The 21793-nt window shown below is 39.6% G+C and overlaps 1 protein-coding gene across 9 annotated transcripts in view; it reads left to right on the forward strand.

The window, feature by feature from the left end:
• Window positions 1–21793, forward strand: part of CD44 (CD44 molecule (Indian blood group)) — an 89131-nt gene that overhangs the window by 50547 nt on the left and 16791 nt on the right. The window contains exons 6-13 of one of the 9 annotated variants that reach the window (XM_061151844.1): window positions 5545–5670; window positions 7799–7912; window positions 8389–8505; window positions 11553–11681; window positions 13147–13284; window positions 16852–16953; window positions 18689–18778; window positions 19641–19835. The exons of 2 other annotated variants lie outside the window; for them this stretch is intronic. In XM_061151844.1, coding sequence (XP_061007827.1) covers window positions 5545–5670; window positions 7799–7912; window positions 8389–8505; window positions 11553–11681; window positions 13147–13284; window positions 16852–16953; window positions 18689–18778; window positions 19641–19835 — 1011 coding nt within the window. The remainder of the gene's footprint in view (window positions 1–5544; window positions 5671–7798; window positions 7913–8388; window positions 8506–11552; window positions 11682–13146; window positions 13285–16851; window positions 16954–18688; window positions 18779–19640; window positions 19836–21793) is intronic. 6 more of the 9 variants (XM_061151852.1, XM_061151862.1, XM_061151869.1 and 3 more) reach the window with 6 other exon arrangements.

Below are 21793 nucleotides of genomic sequence, written 5' to 3' on the forward strand. Positions count from 1 at the left end.
AAAGCAGCAATTAGTGGTCTCAGCAGGAAGCAGATCAAGGCAGTCTTAAAGTACCATTTCCCTCCAAAGAAGAAAATCAAGAGAAAATGTATCTTGTGGGAACCAGACGAAACTAACATGTAAGCTGCCAACAGCCTATAGAAAATAGTATTTCACATGTGCTTCAGGAAAGGCAATGAGGACATTTTATAAACATTCACGGCACATCCTTTAAGGACCATAGCTTTCCTGCCTTAGTCAGCAAGCATATTTTTGAAGACCTACTATGTATCAAGCTATTCTAATGCTTGGGACCCAGTGGTAAACACCATTAGAAGGTAATACTGAGGAAAAGTAAGGATTAGTAACCTCGTCTTTCATTCAACCAGTATTTGAGGTCTTCTCCGAGCCAGACATTGCTCTTGTTACTGGGGACTCAGAGGTGGACCTGCCTTCATGGAGCCTGTATCCTATACAGAAATCAAGGGAATGATTTGGTTAAGTATTGTTTACTTAACTAAAACATAGTTTAGCATTTAGGTTGAGAAAAGAATTGTGCTTTTCTCTCTCCAGAACACTTAGCTAAGTTTCAGTAGTGTAGGAGGAGACTTACATGTCTAGCGGAGCAAGGCCAGAGCCAGCCTGAGAGTCACGAGAGTGTTGTAGGATCCAATATGGCAATGGCATAAATCAGCTCACAGGAAGAAAAGTGTCAAAGAAAACCAGCAGGTGGAAACTTGAACATAGCCAGTTCAAGTGGCAGACTTGAGAACATTAGCACTGATAAGTTCCTGAACAGACCATATTTTCCAAGCTGAGTGAGGAGAAACCCAAAGCCTCATAGCTATTGGACCGAGAGTTGGGACTTAGCAAGAGGGAGTGATAACAAAACCTCCCTAATGGATGCAGGAGGGCAGAGGTCAAGAGGAGGGCTGGCTGAGCACCGAGAAGTCCATCTTTGGCTTGTGTGGTTGATTCCATCCTTAAGGGTCCTTGGTGGGTGGCAATAGGGAGAGCCAGTGAGAACGACCATCTGGGAAGTGTTTGACTTCCAGCAAGCCTTTTATTATAAATGTTGTTTTTGGAAGCGCCTTCCTGGAGGTATGTCGTCAGCCTTTATGCTATTGGTGATCTGGAATTGTTTGGAATCCAGAAACTTAAACTAATTCAAGAAGCAGACTCTTGCCTTGGAGCACTCTTATCTCCTTGTCTTCTGGGTATAATTACATATACATGTATATTTATTATATGTATAATAATATATAATATAATAATATATTTATTTTTGGTCTAGCATGGTCTACTTGTGTGGGTAAGACTGAAAACTCTGCTGGCTAGGCGAGAGCTATTTACAGTTTCTCCAACTCTCATACACCTCCTTTTCGGAAGACAGAAATAATGCCTATTTCTGTCCTGCTCTTGTATGTTTACTTCCTGTTGGTTTCTACTGGATGTACTAGAGGGAGAGGGTGGCCAGAGTTCTATATCTTTAATAAAGTTTCTGAGGTAAGAATGGGTTATCTGCAGGTTTTCCAGGAGGATGCCCAGGTTTAGCTGGGGCATCTGGCATGAAATTGGCTCCTATCTGTCTAGTCCCTTTTATGCATATGTGTCCTTTGTAGCACAGAACATATTGTGTAAGGAGTTGACATTGAATGTGTATAGAGTTAAAGCTTTTAACCTAGAGTTCATGGGCTTCCAGTAGGCTCAATGATAAGCCGTAAGGTATTCAAGAGCCACCAGAAAATATTATGCAAAGCTTTGAAAACATGTATGTACAGTCTCCCTTTTTGGAGGAGAGCAGCCGTAACTTATATTAGATTTTTCAAAGAGGCATATGACTCAAAATGGCTTTTAAAAATCTCAACTGGCTTAGAGGTTTATCCTGATGATTTTTGCCATTCTTCAGGGCAACAGTCTGGACTCAAGTCCAACTTGAGAATCAAGTGGGAGATTTCAAAATTGCAAAATGGCAATTATCCTTCCTCTAATTTGAATAGAATCCAGAATTTCTCTAACTTGGGAAGTTTTTGTTTCCTTTCTGAAAACACATTCTGTATGAGAATTAAAAGTGACAAGAAAGTGATAGATGTATTCTTGAGAAATCTTTATCTGATTTCAACACTTGGAATACACACCTTTTGCAAAGTTCCTGCTCAAGTATAAAACTTGAGATTAATGAATGTGGGCGGAACTTGGAAATGCTAGATGTCACTACAAGTTTCCTCAGGTAAAATGACAGAAAGATCCAAAAGATACAAACAAGCACCTCTAAAGATACTCCAAAAATAAATGAATGAAAGCAACTTTATGAAATGCTACATAGAAGGCTTCTAGTTCATGGCTGGGTCACCTAATCAAGTAGGTATAAAATCTCTTTTCCATCACGGGTTATTAAGTTGCTGCTTGATTTTGTTCTGAGCCTGTATTCAGGGGGCTTAGTTTGAAGAATGAGTAATACTGTATGGATAAGCATACTGAATTTGCATTTCTGATGTTGTCCTAAGATTCTAAGAGATTTGGAGAGCCTGGAAAGATAAAATCAGGCCTCAATCTTCTCTAATCTTCATTCTATAATATATGCATACATTTTATATAGATAGGACTGGGAGTAAAGTTTTTCTGGAAAGACCCCGAATAAGTGATGTTTTCATAATTGATCCGGTTTCTTCAACTTTGTACTTACACCGCCATGCAGCAGCTCAGGAGCAATGTAATTGGATGTGGTCTTGGTTTGGTAATTCACAGCCTAAGACTCAGGATCAGACAACAGCAGTGACAGGTAAACTGTTACGGCTCTTGCTTCTTTGTTGTCTTGAATGCCAAGCCTTTCAGTATTAAGGGAAAGGACCCCATTATCATGTCAAAATTTCCTATTGATACTGTGTCACCATCCTTAGGGAGAACAGAATCTGGCACCGTTTCGCTTAATAGAGAGGCCAGTGAATCTGGGGACATGACTAGATTTTACTCAACATTTTGCTTGTTTTCCTTCTGGCAACATGCACCTAGAATCAGAATTATTTTTCCTTCAGATCTTTAATTAAGAGATTCATTCAGAACACGTCCTCTTAAAGAAGTCTATTAGAAAACGCATACTCCTAGTTTCTGCTGATCTAATAAACACAGCCAATAATAATAACAGAGGAAAATACTGATTTACAGATGGAAAGTGTAAGCCCTGGACAATTGTTTGGGCATGTGCTACCTTAACTGTAAAATGTAGGAAGTAACCTGTGCTTGATGTCAAAATCTAGGCTTCTGACAAGCTCCCTGGATGTTTGACTATTCATTCTAAGTAGCTATAAAGTGTTTTGACATAAGAGTTTTTGTGGGAAAAGATTCCAAGTCTGTAACAATGGGATATTGTTAGCATATCTTCATTTACTAACTTTCATTGATGGAGGATATGACCATATTTCAAAATAATTAGAACGTTTTTAATTCAGAAGAAGAGTTATAAAAAAAGATCCTTTATATTTGCTTAGCTTATAAGACAAAATAAACTGTATTTTTTATTTTGACAAATATTCCTATAAGGAAAATAGTACTGATATTATGTTATGATTGCATATAATAGTGATTAGATAATGTTGGAAGGGTGGGGGAGAGATTGACTGCAGAATTTTTTAAATGGTATTTTTAAAATGTTTACAAGGTTTATCTTCATCAGACAAATGTTGTGAAGGGAAAGGTCTTGTCAGTACTTCTCCTTGGGCTACTTCTGGGCTTTCTTGATAGCTAGAAAAAAGAAGTCTAATTTGCTTTACTTTTTGTATTTGGGGATTTAATGATGGTTTCAGCCTCTCTGCTTGAACTTTTCTCAGTTTTTGTATATACTGTTTTCTGGCAGTAGTGGTAAAGAGCTTGCCTGCCATTGCTGGAGACTTAAGAGATGTGGGTTCCACCTCTGGGTCGGGAAGATCCCCTGGGGAAGGAAATGGCAATCCAGTCCAATATTCTTGCCTGGGAAATCCCATGGAGAGAGGAGCTTGGTGTGTTACAGTCCACAGGGTTGCAAAGAGTTGGACACTACTGAAGTGACTTAGCACATAGCACTATTTTCTACTATTCTTCTGACACACATCATGGCTACAGAAATGGCAGTCTTTGGAAGTTTCCAATCAAGACTCTGGCTTCTAGTCTTGTTAGTGAGATCATTGGGTCACTTCAGTTTGTCTTTCCTGATTTATTATTCTATTTTCAGAAACTAAGTCTCAAAATGTTCAGTTCTGCTTTGCAAAATCTGGCATTGATGTACAAGCAACCACGGGCAACACCTTTGGGAATTTGGACTCTGACTGGAGAAAAGTGGAATGGCATCTCTTTCAGGCTTTCGCCTCAGCTGTCCTTCCGCCATGTGTCTGATATTGTTGGGGCCATGTCTCTGAAACTGTGGGCAGACGTATCACACCCTGAATTCTTAGAGGATGATATTGGTTGACCAAGATAGAGGGTAGAAGGTGAAGGACTGGAACTCTGAAGAGCTGGATTTCAGAATCATGGACTGTTACATGTGGTTGTTGTTCAGTTGCCCAGTCGTGTCTGACTCTTTGCGAGCCCATGGACTGCAGCACACCAGGTCCCCCTGTCCCTCACCATCTCCCAGAGTTTGCCCCAGTTCATGTCCATCGCACTGGTGCTGCCATCCAGCCACCTCATCCCCTGACGCCCTCCTCTCCTTCTGCCCCCAGTCTTTCCCAGCATCAGCGTCATATGTGGAAAGGATCAATGTCTTGTTCAGTCAATATTTCTAATCGTCTAATCTTATACACAATTCCTCTGAAAAATGATCTTTCTGATGGTGAGGGATATAATACTTTCTGTAAAAGCTCATTGGTGGATAGTTCCGATTATCACCTTTTTATTTTTATTTATGTACTTATCTATTTAGCTGCACTGAGTCTTCCTTGTTTCACACAGGCTTTCTCTAGTTGCAGCAAGCGGGGGCTTCTTTTGGTTGTGGAGTGAGGGCTTCTCATCAGTTTTCTGGTTGTAAGCTAAAATAATGTTGAGAACTGCAGTGTAGCTTTCATTTGCGTTCAGAGTTACAGTAATCAGATGCTGGAGAAGATCAAACCTAATAGCTGGATGAATAGCAAATTGTGAATACAACTGAGGGATTTTTAGAAATGATTGACTTGGGTTTAGATTCCAAGGTATTACTGAAGGTGGCTTAACAAAACAAATAGGCACGTGTGAAACTTTTATTGTATTCTTAACAGCCTAGCTTCCATGGCGTATGCTTAATAATAAATGCATCTGAAAACATGGGGGAGTTTATTGGCCTTTTTCTCTTTTACTTCTTTGGTGAGGTTATGTCTATATTTATTCTTTTAACTTCCTTGAAAAGAGTATTCCGTTGTAAAGATCATACCCAGTTGTCTTTAGATCTATACATTAGCTTGAGACCAGAATATAACAATTTGGAGTATAGAAGTCAAATCTCTAACTTCTTTCTTATAATCTTGGGAATTCGATATACATTCTGTGCCTGTTTTTCTCCCTTTATGAAATGGGTCACTTGGCATTCAGCTCAGCTACTAATGCAAGTCACCACAACAGGTACGGATTCAAGTATCATCTCAGCAGGCTGGGAGCCAACTGAAGAAAATGAAGATGAAAGAGACAGACACCCCAGTTATTCTGGATCAGGCATTGATGATGATGAAGATTTTATCTCCAGCACCAGTAAGAATAATCAGTTCCTATAAAACCATCTGTGCCAGGCTTATCACTTAATCTGAGTGATGCCCAATAGTATCTTTCTTGGGAAATAGTTAATGTGAGAAATGAGCATAAGCCTGTGATCACAGGTTAGTTAATTATGCCTTGATGAGATTATGAAGGAAGAAACTGATTTTTTTTAAATGAAAGCCAAAATATCCTTGGAGGAGACATGGGGAAAATCTTTTATAAAATTCTTAATTCCTCATGTAAATCCTTCTGTTTTGTGTATTTATGTGTTAAAGCTGAGCTATAACATAACAGTGCCAATTATTAAAGACAAATAGTGAAGCCATTGCATCATAGTATCCAAGTTTGTGACAGTTATAAAACTTTTTTGAGAATAGAGATGGAAATTGAGCTGAAAGTTCCTTTAAAAAATCAAAAATTGGTCTAATACTCTGCCAGATAACTGAGTTTCCTATACTTACCTGTTCATGAGCTAAGATACTGCTGAATGAGATGAGATTCCTGAAACTGACTCCCATCACAGCTCTGCCTTTTTTTTTAAAGGGAAGATGTGCCTTTGGGGTGCTAAACGAGCTCTCTCAGGTCACCAAAGTCCAGTCTGTCCTATTTGAACCTGAGAGCTTCATCCCCAAAAGTATAGCATCCCAGGAGGAAGGGGTCCAAAAGCATAGCTTAGACCTGAAGGCATTTGAGTATATGACATCAGTACAACAAATACTTGAGGTGAACTATATGCTTTATGTCGAAGCTGTATTGCTTAGCTGGACACCCCTGCAGAGCTTAGAAACTAACAAGGGAGCTCTCTTTAGTAACTTCAGAAAGAAAACCAAATACCCTCAAAACACTGGAGCTTTACTATTATACTGTCTGTTGGGTTCAGGATACAACCATATCTTCTAGATTGGGCATCGAGAAAGATGTGGTCTTGATACTTGAGAAACTAAACCCTCTTGAATGGCAAGCCAAACAGATCGACCTGAAAATAAATTGTATGCTCAGGCTCCAGGGGGAAACATCCCTTCATATCGTTTCATCTCTGCGGCATATTTTTCCATTTCAGCTCACTTTTCTTCTTGGCACCCATGCACTTAATTGAGCAGGATGCTCACTTCCTTCTATTGGTGTATGGTAACTGCCAGTTTTTCATACTAAATGAGAATATAGTTAATGAGTTTACCTGATTTTATTAACCTGTGAAATAGAATCCAATAGTATTATCACTCTGAAAAGAGTTTTGTATTATTTGGGTATCAAAATAAAGTTCGAAAGAGTTAGGATGGATTTGCAAATAACCTTTCCAAAAGACGTTGATTCTGATTTTGTCATAATTCTTCGGTCATGTGCATCTCTTCTTCCAGCCCTGTCATGTTTGGGGGTGACAATATCAGGGCGGTGGTGGATGTCTGCTTCTTTTAATTTTAGGGGAGCTGCTGCAATGGTGGTTGGTTACCTATGGTTTTTCCTACTGAATGTACGCATCTTGGTTTTCTTTTCATTGTCTATGAATGGCTTGCTCATGAAATGCTCTGTATTTGATGAGAATTTCTGAGGTGTTTGATAAATATTCAGAAATACATAGCTCATCACGTGGCTGTTCTATGTAGATATTCTTCCTTTGAATCATCAGTAGGAAAGCTCTGGCTGCTCAGGGTGTTTCTTTCCCCATAATGCTACTAACGAAGTAAAGTGGTCATCGTGGCATAACCTTCAAGCATCTACATGTAAGCACACCTGTCAGAGATTCCTTTCAAGTGCAGAGGGTTGTTATAGACTGCATGGATGTGCAAAGCATTGACATTTTTGGTTCTCCTCGGTGGAGGGCTGGTGTTTTCAAAGCTGTCCTTCCTCCTGCTGCAGCTTCTTTGGCTGCTTTCTCCAGAAGATCTCATGTTCTGACCTCCACGTGTTCTCTAACAGAATGCGAAGGACACTGAGATACTTCACAGTATGGCTGAGTCAAGCTGAAGTCACTCTCTGCTGTCCCTTCATTTCTACTCAACCATCTATACAGCCTGGTATAGATGAAGGACTCTATAGACTACAGAAGGGGAAATGTACAAAACAAATGGTGAAGGCTCAAGAAATAACGTTCTCCTAATTACTTGAATCATCATTGTCACAGTTTCAACCACACCATGGGTTTTTACCCACCCACAACAGAACCAGAATTGGATCCAAAGGAACCCAGACCATTTGAATCCAGAAGCATCACTTCAGACAACCACAAGGATGACTGGTAATGGGTTACACATAACTTAAAGATTTCTTTTTTCCCTCAAAGTCTTTGGTGCTGAAAATGTCAATCATCAGGACACAGTGGGAAAATTTAGTTAATATCTCATCACAAACTCTTAGTGAACTTTCATGAGGATACTCCATTCAGCTTGAGTTGTTTGTCAATTACATCATCTGGGCATAAGATATTTTACATTGCTTCATTATAAAATTGAACATGTTAAAATGGTTTGTGGTGCTGCCCTTGACAAAGTGGTCATAGTGGCATAACAGGTAATCATGAAGAAATTCTATGCACATTGGTTTTCTCTTGGGAGAGATTAGTGAAGTCACACAAAAGTATTAAGAGTTGATGCTCAGAGGTACTACTTAGGCATTGAACCATTAGATGACATGTACTTTAATGAAAAGAAAAAACAGAACCATCAAAAACCGGTTGATAAAAAGTCACAATGTATATAACCATCATCATGACAGATGTGGACAGAAGTAGCACCAGTGCTTATGGAGAAAGCTGGACCCAGGAACCACACTCTTCTCTCAGTCACCAAGGGTATCATGATGAAGAGGAGACCCCGCATTCTACAAGCACAAGTAAGAAGGATGGCAGGCAGCAGTTCTGGTTTAGTTGAGTAGTGAAGTCACTCCAGAGGGTAGGGAAAAGACATTGGCTACGTCTTCTGTCTCCACACAGTAATTTCTTTTATTCCCAGAACATAAAAAGCTGCCAAATCTGCACATGGTTTCTTAGAAATTGGAATTAAAATTACTAACTTGTCAAGTTGCCCAAAAGGCCAAAATGTTTAAAAATATCTAAGATATGTTTTTTTGTGTTAAAGATTCCCAGAGGTTCCATCTGGGTAGTTTGCATGTTTTTACGGAAATGTCTGAAGGAGAGTGTATTCTTTTGGTGCTTAGTCGTGGCATGTGGAAAGAAAATGTGACAAATGCAAGGATCTTTGGAACTCTGTTTTCTGTAAAGATCTTTGGTAAATCCAGCTTCTTTTTCACATTCTGTTTCTCACCCCATTGTAGAAATACCTCCCTTGTACTCTTAGGAGGAAAGACAAGTCACTTAGATGGACTATATTTGAATTCCTTGACTGTTCTTTTTCTGTTTTTAAGCTCAGGGTAATTTGGGGGAAGGCTTTGATGCTGTTATTTTTACTTATGTGCAAACATCTCAGGTTTCCTAAAGCAATTTCAAGTCTTTCTACGGGCCTATGAGGATAGGACAAAAAAAGAAGTAAGTGTATTCTCTTCTTTTTTCGTCTCTCTCTCAGAGATGTCTATAATATTTGGTATAAAAGAAGCTTTAATTTAGGATAACAGCTCGTAGCATTATAGAAATTATGGTTCAACCATGGTTCTTATAGCCTTGAACACTCCAAAAGCAAAAAATATAAGAAACAATCACTAAAAGCCAAAGGAGTTTGGGAATCCATGGTTTGAAAATGTCTTCAGACAACAAAAGAAACTTTCACGCATCAGCTAGGACTGAATAGATCACTACATCCTGAGCATTGTGACCTTCCCCGGTAGCTCAGACAATAAAGAATCTACCCACAATGCGGGAGACCTGGGTTCGATTCCTGAGTTGGAAAGATTCCCTGAAGAAGGAAATGGCAACCCACTCCAGTACTCCAATATTCTTGCCTGGAGAATCCCCATGGACAGAGGAGCCTGGCGGGCTACAGTCCATGGGGTCGCCAAGAATTGGAAGCTACTAAACACGGCACAGAGCATTGTACTGAATACGCCCAACAGGCCTGCATCTCAGTATTGACCACAGTAGATTTGATATACGCATGAGGATTATGGGCTGAGTTAACAAAGAGTCTAATGAAATAAGAAACAGAAATGAGAGACATAAAACAGAAATAAGAAACAGAACTAAGAGACATAAAACAGAAATAAGAAACAGAAATTTCTTCAGAACGGGATTCTGTACCAGTCCCTTTGGGTCCTAATAGTTTATTTTAGAAATTATTAAGACAGTTTGTACCTAAAAAGCAGAAAACTATATAAGAGGCTGGGAATTAATGAGCCTATTGTCAGAAAGTAGTGGGGGAGGGGCATGATTTCTGTAGGGTAGCTGAAAAACAGGACATTAACAAAACCTAACAGAAAGTGGCAGCTGCTTCAGCAATTCTTTTATGGGGCCTTGCAAAACATCAAGTGATTCTGGCTGGCAATTTCTAGGCTTTATCAAAAAAACATCTGCAGCTTCTAGAAGAGAGTCAATTTTTTTTTTTGTATTTGCAATGGAAATCCTATAGTCTGCTAACCCATATATTGAAGACAACAGAGGTTTACTGGCTATTTAAAAGATCATTGTGTTTATAAAGATAGTGGGAAAAGAGTATAGAATAGTGTGTGCATTTTTTTCTTTTTCTTTTTGACTTTAAGCAGTTTATATTTGGGTTAAATTTTCTTTTTTTGTTTTGTTTTTTTGGTAATTACATCCAGTGTTGTTTCTAACTTCATTTTTTGTCAGGAGGTAGTGATTTAATCAGGGGGAGGTAAAACTTAAGATTTTTATTTTTCTCCCCTCCCTCTGGATAACCAGTTAACTTCAGGAATGTTTTGGCCAATGCAAGGGTAAAATGAGGGCAGTAAGTTTTTTTTTTTAATGTCTTTGGTGTTGTCAAGTCGCAATGAAATAAACTAGTTTTACAAGTTGCAAACTGTACTTCAGCTTGGCAAGTTTATACAGTCTCTTTTTCTTTTTTTTATTGAGGTATAGTTGATGTACAGTATTTAACTCTGATTTTCTTGATGAACAGAACTTCAGTGTTAGTCACAGTGGATGAAAATGTCAATGACTTTCTGATTCTTCCCAAAGGCACCCTGATACAATTTTATTTCATTCATTTTGTCCTTTTTAAAACTAGACAGTTACAACATTGAGTGCTTGAAATTTTAAGCCTGTTACACACTCTTATAATGCCAAACAGTGGTTAGAAAGGTTTTAGATAATGTCAAACATTGGCTAGAAGAGTTTTCTTCCACTGAATTAAATTTGTTAAAACATGATTTTGACAATTTTAGATGCTCCATAGACGTAACCTCGTAGTATGTCAGTGGAATAGCATCTCAACCATTCCCAGCATCTTTCATGCTGGGCAAATGCACTGCTGGTACATTTCCAGTGTGTGAGATGTTGAGTCATGTGACCACTGTTTGAGAAGGCTTCCTACTAGGCTGATCTCATCATAGATTATTATATAATATACTCCTCCCCCTCAAATCACTGAAGACAAGAGGTTAATTTTTTGAATGAACAGTTCTTTCAGACAGAGTATGTGAGGCCATAAACCCTAGTAAAATAAGATTGGCACTAGGAATTCATAGACTGTGATCTAGTTATAACTTTGTGCCGATCTGGCTATGTGATTTTGAGCAAATCACAACTTCTTTGGGCCCCAGTTTTCTCATGTGATAGAATAAAGGATTTAGACTAAAGACTAAAGGCCATCTGATTTCTAATATCCCTTTCAGAGTTACCAGTGGTCTCTCTCTTTCTTGCTGTCCCTTTCTGCCTCCTGTCCCACCTGTATATGTGTTTAAGGTAGAAAGCTATGTGTCGGTAAGGAAGGTAATTGAACAATCACAGCTCACCATTGACATTCTTCTCACAGCCCAGGCACCCACTCCTAGTACAACAGAAGAAATAGATACCCAGAGAGAGCAGTGGTTTGAGAATGGAAGGCCTGGGGAATATCCCCAAACGCCAAAAGAAGACTCTCACTCAACAGCAGGGACAACTGGTAATGCACGGTTTCACAGGCAGACTTGGGTGTTAAATTCCAGGCATTGAGGACAGTAAACAAGAAGAATTGGAAAGAATTGTGACAAGATGTTACAGTCCCTTGATCAATGACCATGCAGTAAACACGGAGCCAACCCTTAAGTGCTCGTAATAAATCCCCTGAACAGAAATGGATACAGGCACAGAAAGAGACACAGAGAATATGTCCTTGCATGTGTCGCTTTCGGATCTAATGTGGGCATCCCCTGGGGAGACTGTAAAAGAGACTCTGACCTTGTAAAATACTACCTTTTCTTTTGTAAGGGAATCTTCTCTATGATGTGGGTCCAGGCTTTATAACACAGTTCTATAGAATACTGGACTTGTTAGAAGGCTTTTGGTCAGAAAAACCTCAGTAGTTGGAGAAATGGAGTCAGACATTTTGAGACAAACACCTGTCTGGTGTCATTTGGCTCTTTGTCATGCTTATTTGGAGATTTATCCTTGAATATACAATTGTTTCTTCTTAAATTAAAAAGAAAAAAACCACCTCTATACTTGAACTGTGGAATTGGGGAGATTGGAGTCAAATCTTGTTATCTCTTGTCATTTCTAAGCGTTGCCTGATAACTTCACTCTGCCAGCTCCTATGCATGTGTGACAGAAGCCTTGAAATGCATCCTATCTTGTAAAAGAATGTGAATTCCATATCCTTACTTGATAGCAGTGAGAAATATTCCTGTGTTTTCATTTGCAATATAGGATATAACGCATGATTTTCTTCCGGTGTGTGGCAGCTTCTGAATTCATAGCTGGCAGAGTGGTGGATTCAGTGACTGGCTATATGGTGTGGTTGTTGCCAACGGGCCACTATTGTCATCTTTTTCTACCTCTGCGTCTTCATTGGCTCAGAATGAAGCCAAAGCATGTGCTGCATTCTTATGTCACTTGTGCCATAAATCTCATTGTTGGTGGTAATGCTTCTCATGGAGTCCATTCATGCTTTTGAGATGAATGGCATTGACTTTCCTGTCTCTCTGGGGGCTGGGGAAGCTGTTACCTGACTCCTTCTCTACATCACTACTGGCCTCACGTGCATTTCACCGGGATGTGGTTGTCTAGGAATGATCTCATGTGTTTGGACTCCTGCACTTCCTCCTTCCAGGGATGGTGGCAACATGGTGTAGGTGAGGAACTATTTCTCCTCCATCTTTACTTTATCTATAACTTCTCATCTACCCACTAGAGAAGTTATTAATTAATGCCTTTGCATCCTCTACTTCACATGCTGATTGCTAGGGAAAATGAGCATGAATGAAACTGTACCTGCTAAAACATTCTGCATTTACGCAACTTCCCGGCCCTCTAGACCCAGAAGACAGTTTCGTTGTCTTGAGTAGAGAATATAGTCTTTAAAAAAAAAAAATCAGTGTATCCCTGGCCAGATGTCAACTAACACTTTGATAATTGCTTAAACTGCATAGTCACAACAGCCTCAACGCATGTCAGCCATCCACATCAAAGAGTGACGACGCAGAGCCAAGAGGACAGTTCCTGGACTTACTTCTTCGACCCAGTCTCGCATCCAATGGGGCGAGGTCATCAAACACAAGGAAGGATGGGTAATAATCTCTGAGCTCTTTTATATATTATGTTTTAGAAAGCCACCAAATGGCTATTTTCCTAGAAGTATTCCTTTGGCTTTAGACCAGTCTGCTTTCCTGAAGAACTTTGTTTCTTCCAAAATTAGTTTTCTTAGTAAGACTGATATGCATATACATCTGAATCTGAAGTCCTGGGCAAGAGTGGAGAATTTGGCAGGAGAGTAAAGAAGGATTAGTCCTAAAATGATGGGAATGGAAGTCGTTTTCTCTGAAGAGGAGCAGTCTCAAGATTTCTTTTCCATTTACTTCCAAGTGCACGGTTTTGAAAAGAATGAAGTGATAGCTCCAGTGACTATTTCCAGTATAGTCCCACAATAAAACTTGTCTTTGGTAGAGAAATGTTAGAGGTCAAAAATTCCAAACAAGTAACTAAAAGACTCCAGAAAATTGTGTGAATTACTCCTGGAAATTTAGAAATAAAATACACTACTCAGTGACTTAGGATTTGTACCACCCTTGACCCTCCAAAAACGTTTGTGAATTTAAAGCATGGACAGCTTTTATACAAGATGGAATCATTGTTTTCTTAATTAGCATTCCTGTTTACCTAATGGAGAAGGAAATGGCAACCCACTCCAGTACTCTTGCCTGGAAAATCCCTTGGGCAGAGGAACCTGGTGGGCTACAGTCCATGGGGGTTGTGGTGAGTCGGATGCGACTTAGTGAGTAAACAGCAATTTGCCGATATGCAATTCAAAAACAGAATTAAACAAGAGAGAGTGAGTAAAGGCTAGCTGGAGGTCCGCAACAGTGGAAGATTATTATTGTATTTGATAAAATTTTAAATTTAAAAGAAATGTTTCCTTTAGCACAACCAGATGACAACTTTCCTGAGGGAACCTGTAAGAATTGATAGCAAGTGGTGCCCTGGTTTTCCCAGTGTTTACTAAGGGGAAGAATCCATGTTCCGTACTAAATCTGTGAATAGAATTATGCAATTTTATTAATTTTTAAAAATTTAACAAGATGTCTTGATCACAGACATGTAACATTCCACAAAGGGAGATCAACCAAGAGAACAAATATGGTGATATGGATTTTCAGTCATAGTTTCAAATATCTCTTTTGGGTCCAAACTCCCAAGGGTATGCACTGCACAAGACTTACTAAAGTGAGTTCTCAGAATGCCATATAGTGTCTCTCAGGGTTGAGTTAAGCAAAGTTAGCTCCAAAATGAATCCAATAGTTTCTGTGGTCTTATTTCTCCAGAACATCCTAACTATGTTGTACCCAGATATTAGTGATCATATATCCCTTAAAGTATAACTATATTAAATATCTGCTAATGTAATTGTACTTTATGTTCAGTGCATTATGGAGACACACCATCTGCAGGTAATTCATGGTCCATACTCTTAAGGTAGAGCTTCCGAGGTGGCGCTAGTGGTTAAGACCCCACTTGCCGATGCAAGAGATATAAGAGACGCGAGTTTGATCCCTGGGTCAGAGAGATCCTCTGGAGGAGGAAATGGCAACCCACTTTGTATTCTTGCCTGGAGAATCCCATGGACAGAAGAGTCTGGTAGGCTACAATCCATAGGGTCGCAAAGAATCAGATATGACTGAAGCAACTTAGCAATCACATGCATACTCTTAAGGAACTTAAAAGTTAGCTAGGAAAACAGCTTCAAAATAGATCTAGTAGTATGAGAGAGTAAGTAACAGATGTCAAACGAACATTGCTAACAGTAAACACAAAAGAAATTCTGAGGATCCCCAGGAGAACCTCAGAAAAAGATAGGTTGGATCTGGTTTTTGAAAAATGGAAAAAAAAAAATCTGGTTAGTCAGAGAAAGGAAGTAGGGGATTTTTTTTTTTTTTTTTTTTTTTTTTAAGGAAAGAAACACATATAAGGAGAGATTTAAAGGAAACAAAGCCAAGGAATGAATTTGGCAGAGTGAGTGGATCCATATATCACAAAGTAAGATGAGTGTGAATGGTGAGATTGGGGCCATTATGTTGTGCGGCTGAAGTGCTGCTTGTAGACCCAAGCACGCATTTTATGCACATGGCTGGAGGTGGCTGGAGGCTCTGATGGTACCCATTGTGGAAAACCAAGCCAGTAAAAGAGCTTCAGAATCAATACTGTCTTCATATTGATGGACAGAAAGGGTTTTCATCAGATTGATGATGTCAAGACCATTACAATTGGCTTTAACCATAGAATGGTGTCACACCTCTTAAAGGATTCTACTTATGAAAGGAAAGATGAACAAGAGTGTCTAGAACCATCAGCAGGCTGGACTTTTTCTGGGAGAATATCCATTTGGGGTTTTGATTTGGATTAGCCAGACTCTCCTCTTTTTTAGCAATAACTACTCCTACTATTATTTTATTTTTTATTATTATTTTTTTTACTACTACTATTATTTTAAAACAATAGAGTCAGCCACATTTTGTTCTGTAAAGACCCTGACGTGCAATGGAAAGGCTACAGTGTAGATGTGGGTCCCTAATATTCCAGTGTTCCCCTCTGGAGTCATTTGGAACAGCTTAAATCTCTCCAGAGGCAGCAGTGTGGGTGGACTTTGACTCCAAGAATCGGCAATAGTGATGGTGTTTATGGCTTGTGTGGCCTCTATTTCACTCAGGACTTGTTATTTCAGTAGAATTGATTTGTGATAGTTATTGGAAACAGCTTCTATAAATATTTCAGTGAAATTTTTGTGTAGTTCAACATTATACACGTTATATTCCAAGGACATCTCCTACATGTGTGTATGGGAAGAAGGATTCGTTGATATCCAATGCTTCTTATTCTTTGCTCTAGAAATCCCCATGAACTCCATCTAGATAGTATGGGATGATGATTTTATTTGTGCTTTCAGTTCATGAAGCAAAAGAGGAGAAAATGAGGGAAGAGGACTGTAGCAACATTTTTTTTTTTTTTTTTGCCAAGTCAAGAGGATGTGACAAAATGGTGCCTGAACCAGTGCACTTTGTCCTTTATCCACATGTCAGATCACTGGCTTACCCCATGTCTCAGCAGTAAACAATGCACCTGCCAATTCAGTAGACACAAGAGAGGTGGGTTTGATCCCTGAGTCGGGAAGATCCCCTGGAGGAGGGCATGGCAACCCACTCCAGTATTCCTGCCTGGAGAATTCCATGGACAGAGGAGCCTGGTGGGCTACAGTCCATGGGGCTGCACAAGGCTGAAGCAACTGAGCATGCACACACATAGATCATTTGTATGGAACAGGACAGGTCACACGTGGGTTATATCTGTCTCTCTGCAAGGCTTAGGAGGCCCATCATCTACTCATTAGCATCCTTCCAGACTCAGCAAAAAACAACAAAGATTGTAGCTTTCATACAACTCAGGCTTTAAATGAAAGCCAGTTACTTCTTGGGAGGCCCTTTTGGAGAAATGATCCTTTATTTCAATTCTGGAAACATGAATCAGTATGTGCTTTCTTTCCTCTCATGCAGGTTTGAATATAAGAATTATCTATCTCTAGACCAGAAATTACCTTCAGATAGCAGGTGGAAAATCAAGCAATAACACTGATTTAATTCCTTCAGATACAGACACCAGCCCTAGTACAACGCATCAGCCTTCTGCAGATCCAAACACGAGTTCGGTGGGACACTTGGACAGGACAGGACCTCTCTCAATGACAACTCGTAAGGATAAAGACACTCAGCCTCTTGACCTGTATTCTTGCTTCAGCTCTTGCTCTCCTTGGCCCTGATGCAGGGCTTGGTGGTGGTGTAGTTCATCCAGTGCTGTGTGGTTCAGCTCAACTCAGAATATCAAATCTGTCCTCCTTGTCTTTATTTTCTGGGTGGTTCTTTAAATCTGATTATACTTTCATTTGTGGCGCTTTCCAAGGTCAATAACTTTATGTTAAAAAGGAAAAGGATATGGGACTCCATTCCACTTGATTTTCCTGCTCTGCGTAAGTTATGTTAGTGAAATTGAAGACCACAGCTAGGGTAGTGGTATCTCTCTGTTTTAACTGACCAGTTCCTTTTGAGTCCCATCTTTCAATCAAGGCAGAAGAGGGGTAGCATTTTTCAGTGGTTGTAAAAAGATGTTTTGGGGCTAGATAATCACAAAGAGTAGGGGAATCACATTAGCCCGTAGAGGAGGATCAAGACAATTTTTTGACAATTGACATTGGTGGTAGGGCCTTGGGAACAAAAGAAGAACATTTGCTCATATCTCTTCCTATCACTAAACATCTGGCAGAAACAATGCTAAACTTCTAGTTGCCTTAACATCCACCATAGGTGCAGGGCTAGCCCAGAGATCAACATAAAGTCATTCCTAATTTCTTGACAGAATAGTAAAGAAATCCATAATTATGAGGGCCTCATTTCACTGCTTGCTAGACATACTGGGCAGAGTCTTTTCATGTGAGCCCTCTCGGGCAAAAGGAAAAATCATCAAGCACATGTTCATTGTCAAGAATGTAAATAACCCAGCAGCCAGGCATCAAAGGAGATGCAGATAAGCCTAAAAATGGTCCCTGCCAATGAAGGGTCTTATAGTCCTACTTTATGTCCCTGTTGACTTTTGTTCTGTTGTTGGATTTGGGATTTGTTGACTGTCTTTCTCCTGGTTATATTTACTGGACATGGTTTAGTGGTACGCTTTATGGTGTGCTTGCTCCTGTAACTCAGAGGTCAGTCCCTTTCTTAGAAGAACACAAAATAAATTAACTCAAAACAATGAAAATCGTTTCAGACATGGGCAGTGGTTCAGCCAGAAATTAATATGTATCAGTGAGGGCCCTGTATTTGCCCAGACAAGCGTTTCCTGACTTTTCAGTGCATTGATGAGAATCCTCATCCACAAATGAGATCAAAAAGCTAATCATGGAGTACAATAGTGACTTAAGTGTTTCCTTGTGTAAATTTGATCTGAGTTACTTGAGCAGGTTATTCTAGATGAACTTCTTCATCTTTTGTGGTTACAGGTATACTGCCTGCTCTGCTGGTGTATATTTTCCCTACAGTCACACTTCTTTGACACACAGTAAAGTTGCTCTTGGTGGGTGATAGGAGCACGGGGACTCAAGCATTCCTTTCTCTTTGTCTCTATTTTCTGGTTTTTCCTGAATGACAGGAAGCAGTGCTATAATTGGGCCAGGATGATCCAGGGTGGACAAAGTGTTGGCTTAGATTTCATCTTGGCACTTCACCTTGTTTATTATACAGAAAAACAAAGCCAGCTAAGGGGCAAAGCAGAATTCTGTTGTGCATTTCTTTCAATCAGAGGAGAATGGCATGCAAACACCTTGGTATTCCTATGTACCTACCCACCTGACTGTATCAGATCCTCCCTGTCAGCAGATAACAGAGGATTTGTCTCATGGCCCCAAATTAACACTGGACTCATCCCTCATTGAAACAGAACAGAGTGATACTCACAGCCTCTCTCCATCACGTGGCGGCTTAGAAGAAGACAAAGACCACTCAACGACTGCTACTCCAACATCTATCAGTAAGGACTGGAAAGCCCATGTGGCTTCAGCTATTGAAAAAAGATCAATAAGGCATGGGTGCTTTTACAATGTCTTTGGTGGAGGTACATCAGTTGGCTGTTGTCATGCTGTTACTCCTGATCAGAAGGTGTGGCTGGTGACAGTTCTCTGTCTTTTCTGCTTTGTAGATCTCGTAGAAGCCATTGTATATTAAATGCAAACTTTCTTTTCTTAATCTTCAAGTTTGGGTTTCTTAAATCCTAGAGTTAGTGAGTTTGTTTAAGAGTAGCAAATTGCTGGTGTGTGATTGGGTGGAAAAATCTGAATTATAGCACTCTCTATTTTCCTTGCAATAATAATATTATTTTTCCATTTACCCTCTGGACCACAAATCCATGGTGCAGGTGAGGAAGAAGCAGTGCAAGGAAAGGAAGGAATAATCAAAGCCTCACATCTTTGAAACTTTGCATTTGCTATTCCAACTGCACAGCCTAATTTTACCTTTCAATTCAGTAACACATTTTTTCCTCTTCATCAGTGGTGGGTTCAATTGACTAAGAACTCAAGATGATGTAGTACCTGAGTTTCAAGGTAACAATTCTAGAGGCATAAACCGTATTTGAATAACCCAGGCAGATATTGCAATGAATGTCTCTTCTAGATATTAGGATCGCCACTCTCTTCCACTGCATGATGTCCAGATGGTATTGACTGCAAAATAGTGATTCTGTTCAATAGGGTGACAGACTGCACCATCTTTTGCTCCATGCTCACAAATGACAAGTGGAAAGTTTTTGCAGCAATTACACATGCTGAAGACAAGCATGTTTTGGGTGGTGGTCTTACAAATGTGGGTTTACCGTTGATTCCACCTCCACACAGATAGGAACGATGGCAGAAGAGGTGGAAATCTTCCTGAAGATGCAACTACTTCAGTGGAAGGTTACACTCATTCTCCAGACACAAATGAATATACAACCCTCACCCCAGTGACCCCTACTAGGACTGGGTCCCCTGGAGTTACTGAAGTTACTATTGTTGGAGATTCCACCTCTAAGGCTGATCTTACTTTACCAGGTAATTTGGGCATTTGATATCTGGTTTGCTTTCTCTATAAGAAGAAACAACACATACTTTCATATAGTAAAGAACGTCTTCTCTGTGTAGACTGTAATTAGATTGATTCGTGTCATGGGAATGGCTTTCATCACAGGTCATCATTCTAATGCAGTAGATTTACTTTAAATGAATAATACTTTGATTTACCTGTGTAATTTCCATTTATTTTTTGTGACTTGGTTGTTATGGTAGAATTTCTTTCTTTGTCTTATTCCTGACCTTGTGATATATTTAGTTAAACCATATGAAATCGACATTTTTGTAAGTAAAAGTAGTCAAGTATCAGTTTCATTTGATTCAGCTAATATATGCTGCTTATATAAGGTTTTACCCAACTTGTGAATAATTTCCCTTTACTAATGTCTTTGCTCTGAAATTATTCTTTTATTGGTGATAGATTGGTGACTTTTATTTTTGGTGAAGGGCTTATGGATACCTCTTCTAATTATGGTGTACACTTAAACCTTTATGATTTAATCTACATTATGACTAGCTACTCCTTCTCAGACAGGGAGGCCTGGCGTGCTGCGGTTCATGGGGTCGCAAAGAGTCAGACACGACTGAGCGACTGAACTGAACCGAACTGAACTGACTCTTTCTCTTGTGAGAGCAAAGAGTTGATTGAAGATGACTTATTCAATTAAGTTACACATGGACCTAGCCATCCTTCCCACTTCTACTTTTGTTTCTCTGTTTGCATTAAGAAACTAATATTGAAGAAAAGGGAACTGCAAAATACTTACCCTGGCTAAGAAACTAAAATTGAACTCTCTCTTGCTGGTGCCAAATATTTAAGTGTTCTTACTATTCAACCATTAAGGAGTATTAAAGATCCATTATTTTAAACATATATATATGTAGTAGCACATGTCTTTTCCTACCCCATGCCCCCTCAGATGAAGAGTAAGTCTCATGAGAACTCAGTATTTAAAACAGATGACAGGTGTGATGCTGTGACTGTTGTGGGACAGAAAGCCATGTGCTTGGCCTCTATCCTAGAGCCCACATGCTTGGGCTGCCCATCTCAGGGCTTCAAGGGAAACAGTTTTAAAAAATCCTGACCTCAACAGTTTTGGCACAACAAAGCCCCTTTACACCTGCTGGTTCTTTATTCGGCATGGTTCTGCCCTCAGTTATTAAAAATTCCAAGTAGCCATGTCAGTATTCTTCTGGAGAAATGAATTTTAGAGCACTGCCTGGTTTCTTTTGGCAAAATAAGGCCCTTTATGCAACCGAGTGAATTTAAATGGCAGTTTTAATAGTCACAGTAGCCTCAAAGGATTACATAGCTTGTTTGTTAGTAAATAAAATGCCTTCTACAAAATCGATAATTACATACCCTGATCCCTTCTGCATTCTGCAGTGGTACAGACGGACTTTCCATAGTTCTCCATGGATTAAATGATCTATCATCCTTGATTTTCTTCCAGAACACTCAGTTAAGGCTAACTTCTTCCCATATATTTTTTTCTCTGCCTTTTTGCTCAATGTTAAGAATGAAAACATCCTCAATTGTAGTGGCTGTGGTCTTGGGTGGTGATGGTGGTGATGGTGGTGGTGATGTTGAGTGCTTTGGTCTCAGCATTTCAGCAGATGCTGTTTTCAGCTTTTCTAGCCATCAGCCAAGGAACGAAGCGATCTATCTCCTCCATACAATTGTGTAAGCGATTACAGGTCGCCTATCTCCACTTTCTCTAAATAAGGACATTGTGAAGATCAAATTACTGTGTATTCCTTAGAGGAATCTTTCATAATGGGTGACCATAGCCATTTTATGAACCTGTTTTGTTTTGCTTCAAGATTCCATTATAACTTTAGGAAGTGTGTGGGGAGGATGGGGAGGAACCAGAGTTTCCATATGCTGAACCTGAGATTTGACCTGTGGATCCAAATTTTAGCAATTCATGAACTTGTTT

This window comes from Dama dama, chromosome 1, assembly GCF_033118175.1.
Source record: "Dama dama isolate Ldn47 chromosome 1, ASM3311817v1, whole genome shotgun sequence".
Lineage (NCBI taxonomy): Eukaryota > Metazoa > Chordata > Mammalia > Artiodactyla > Cervidae > Dama > Dama dama.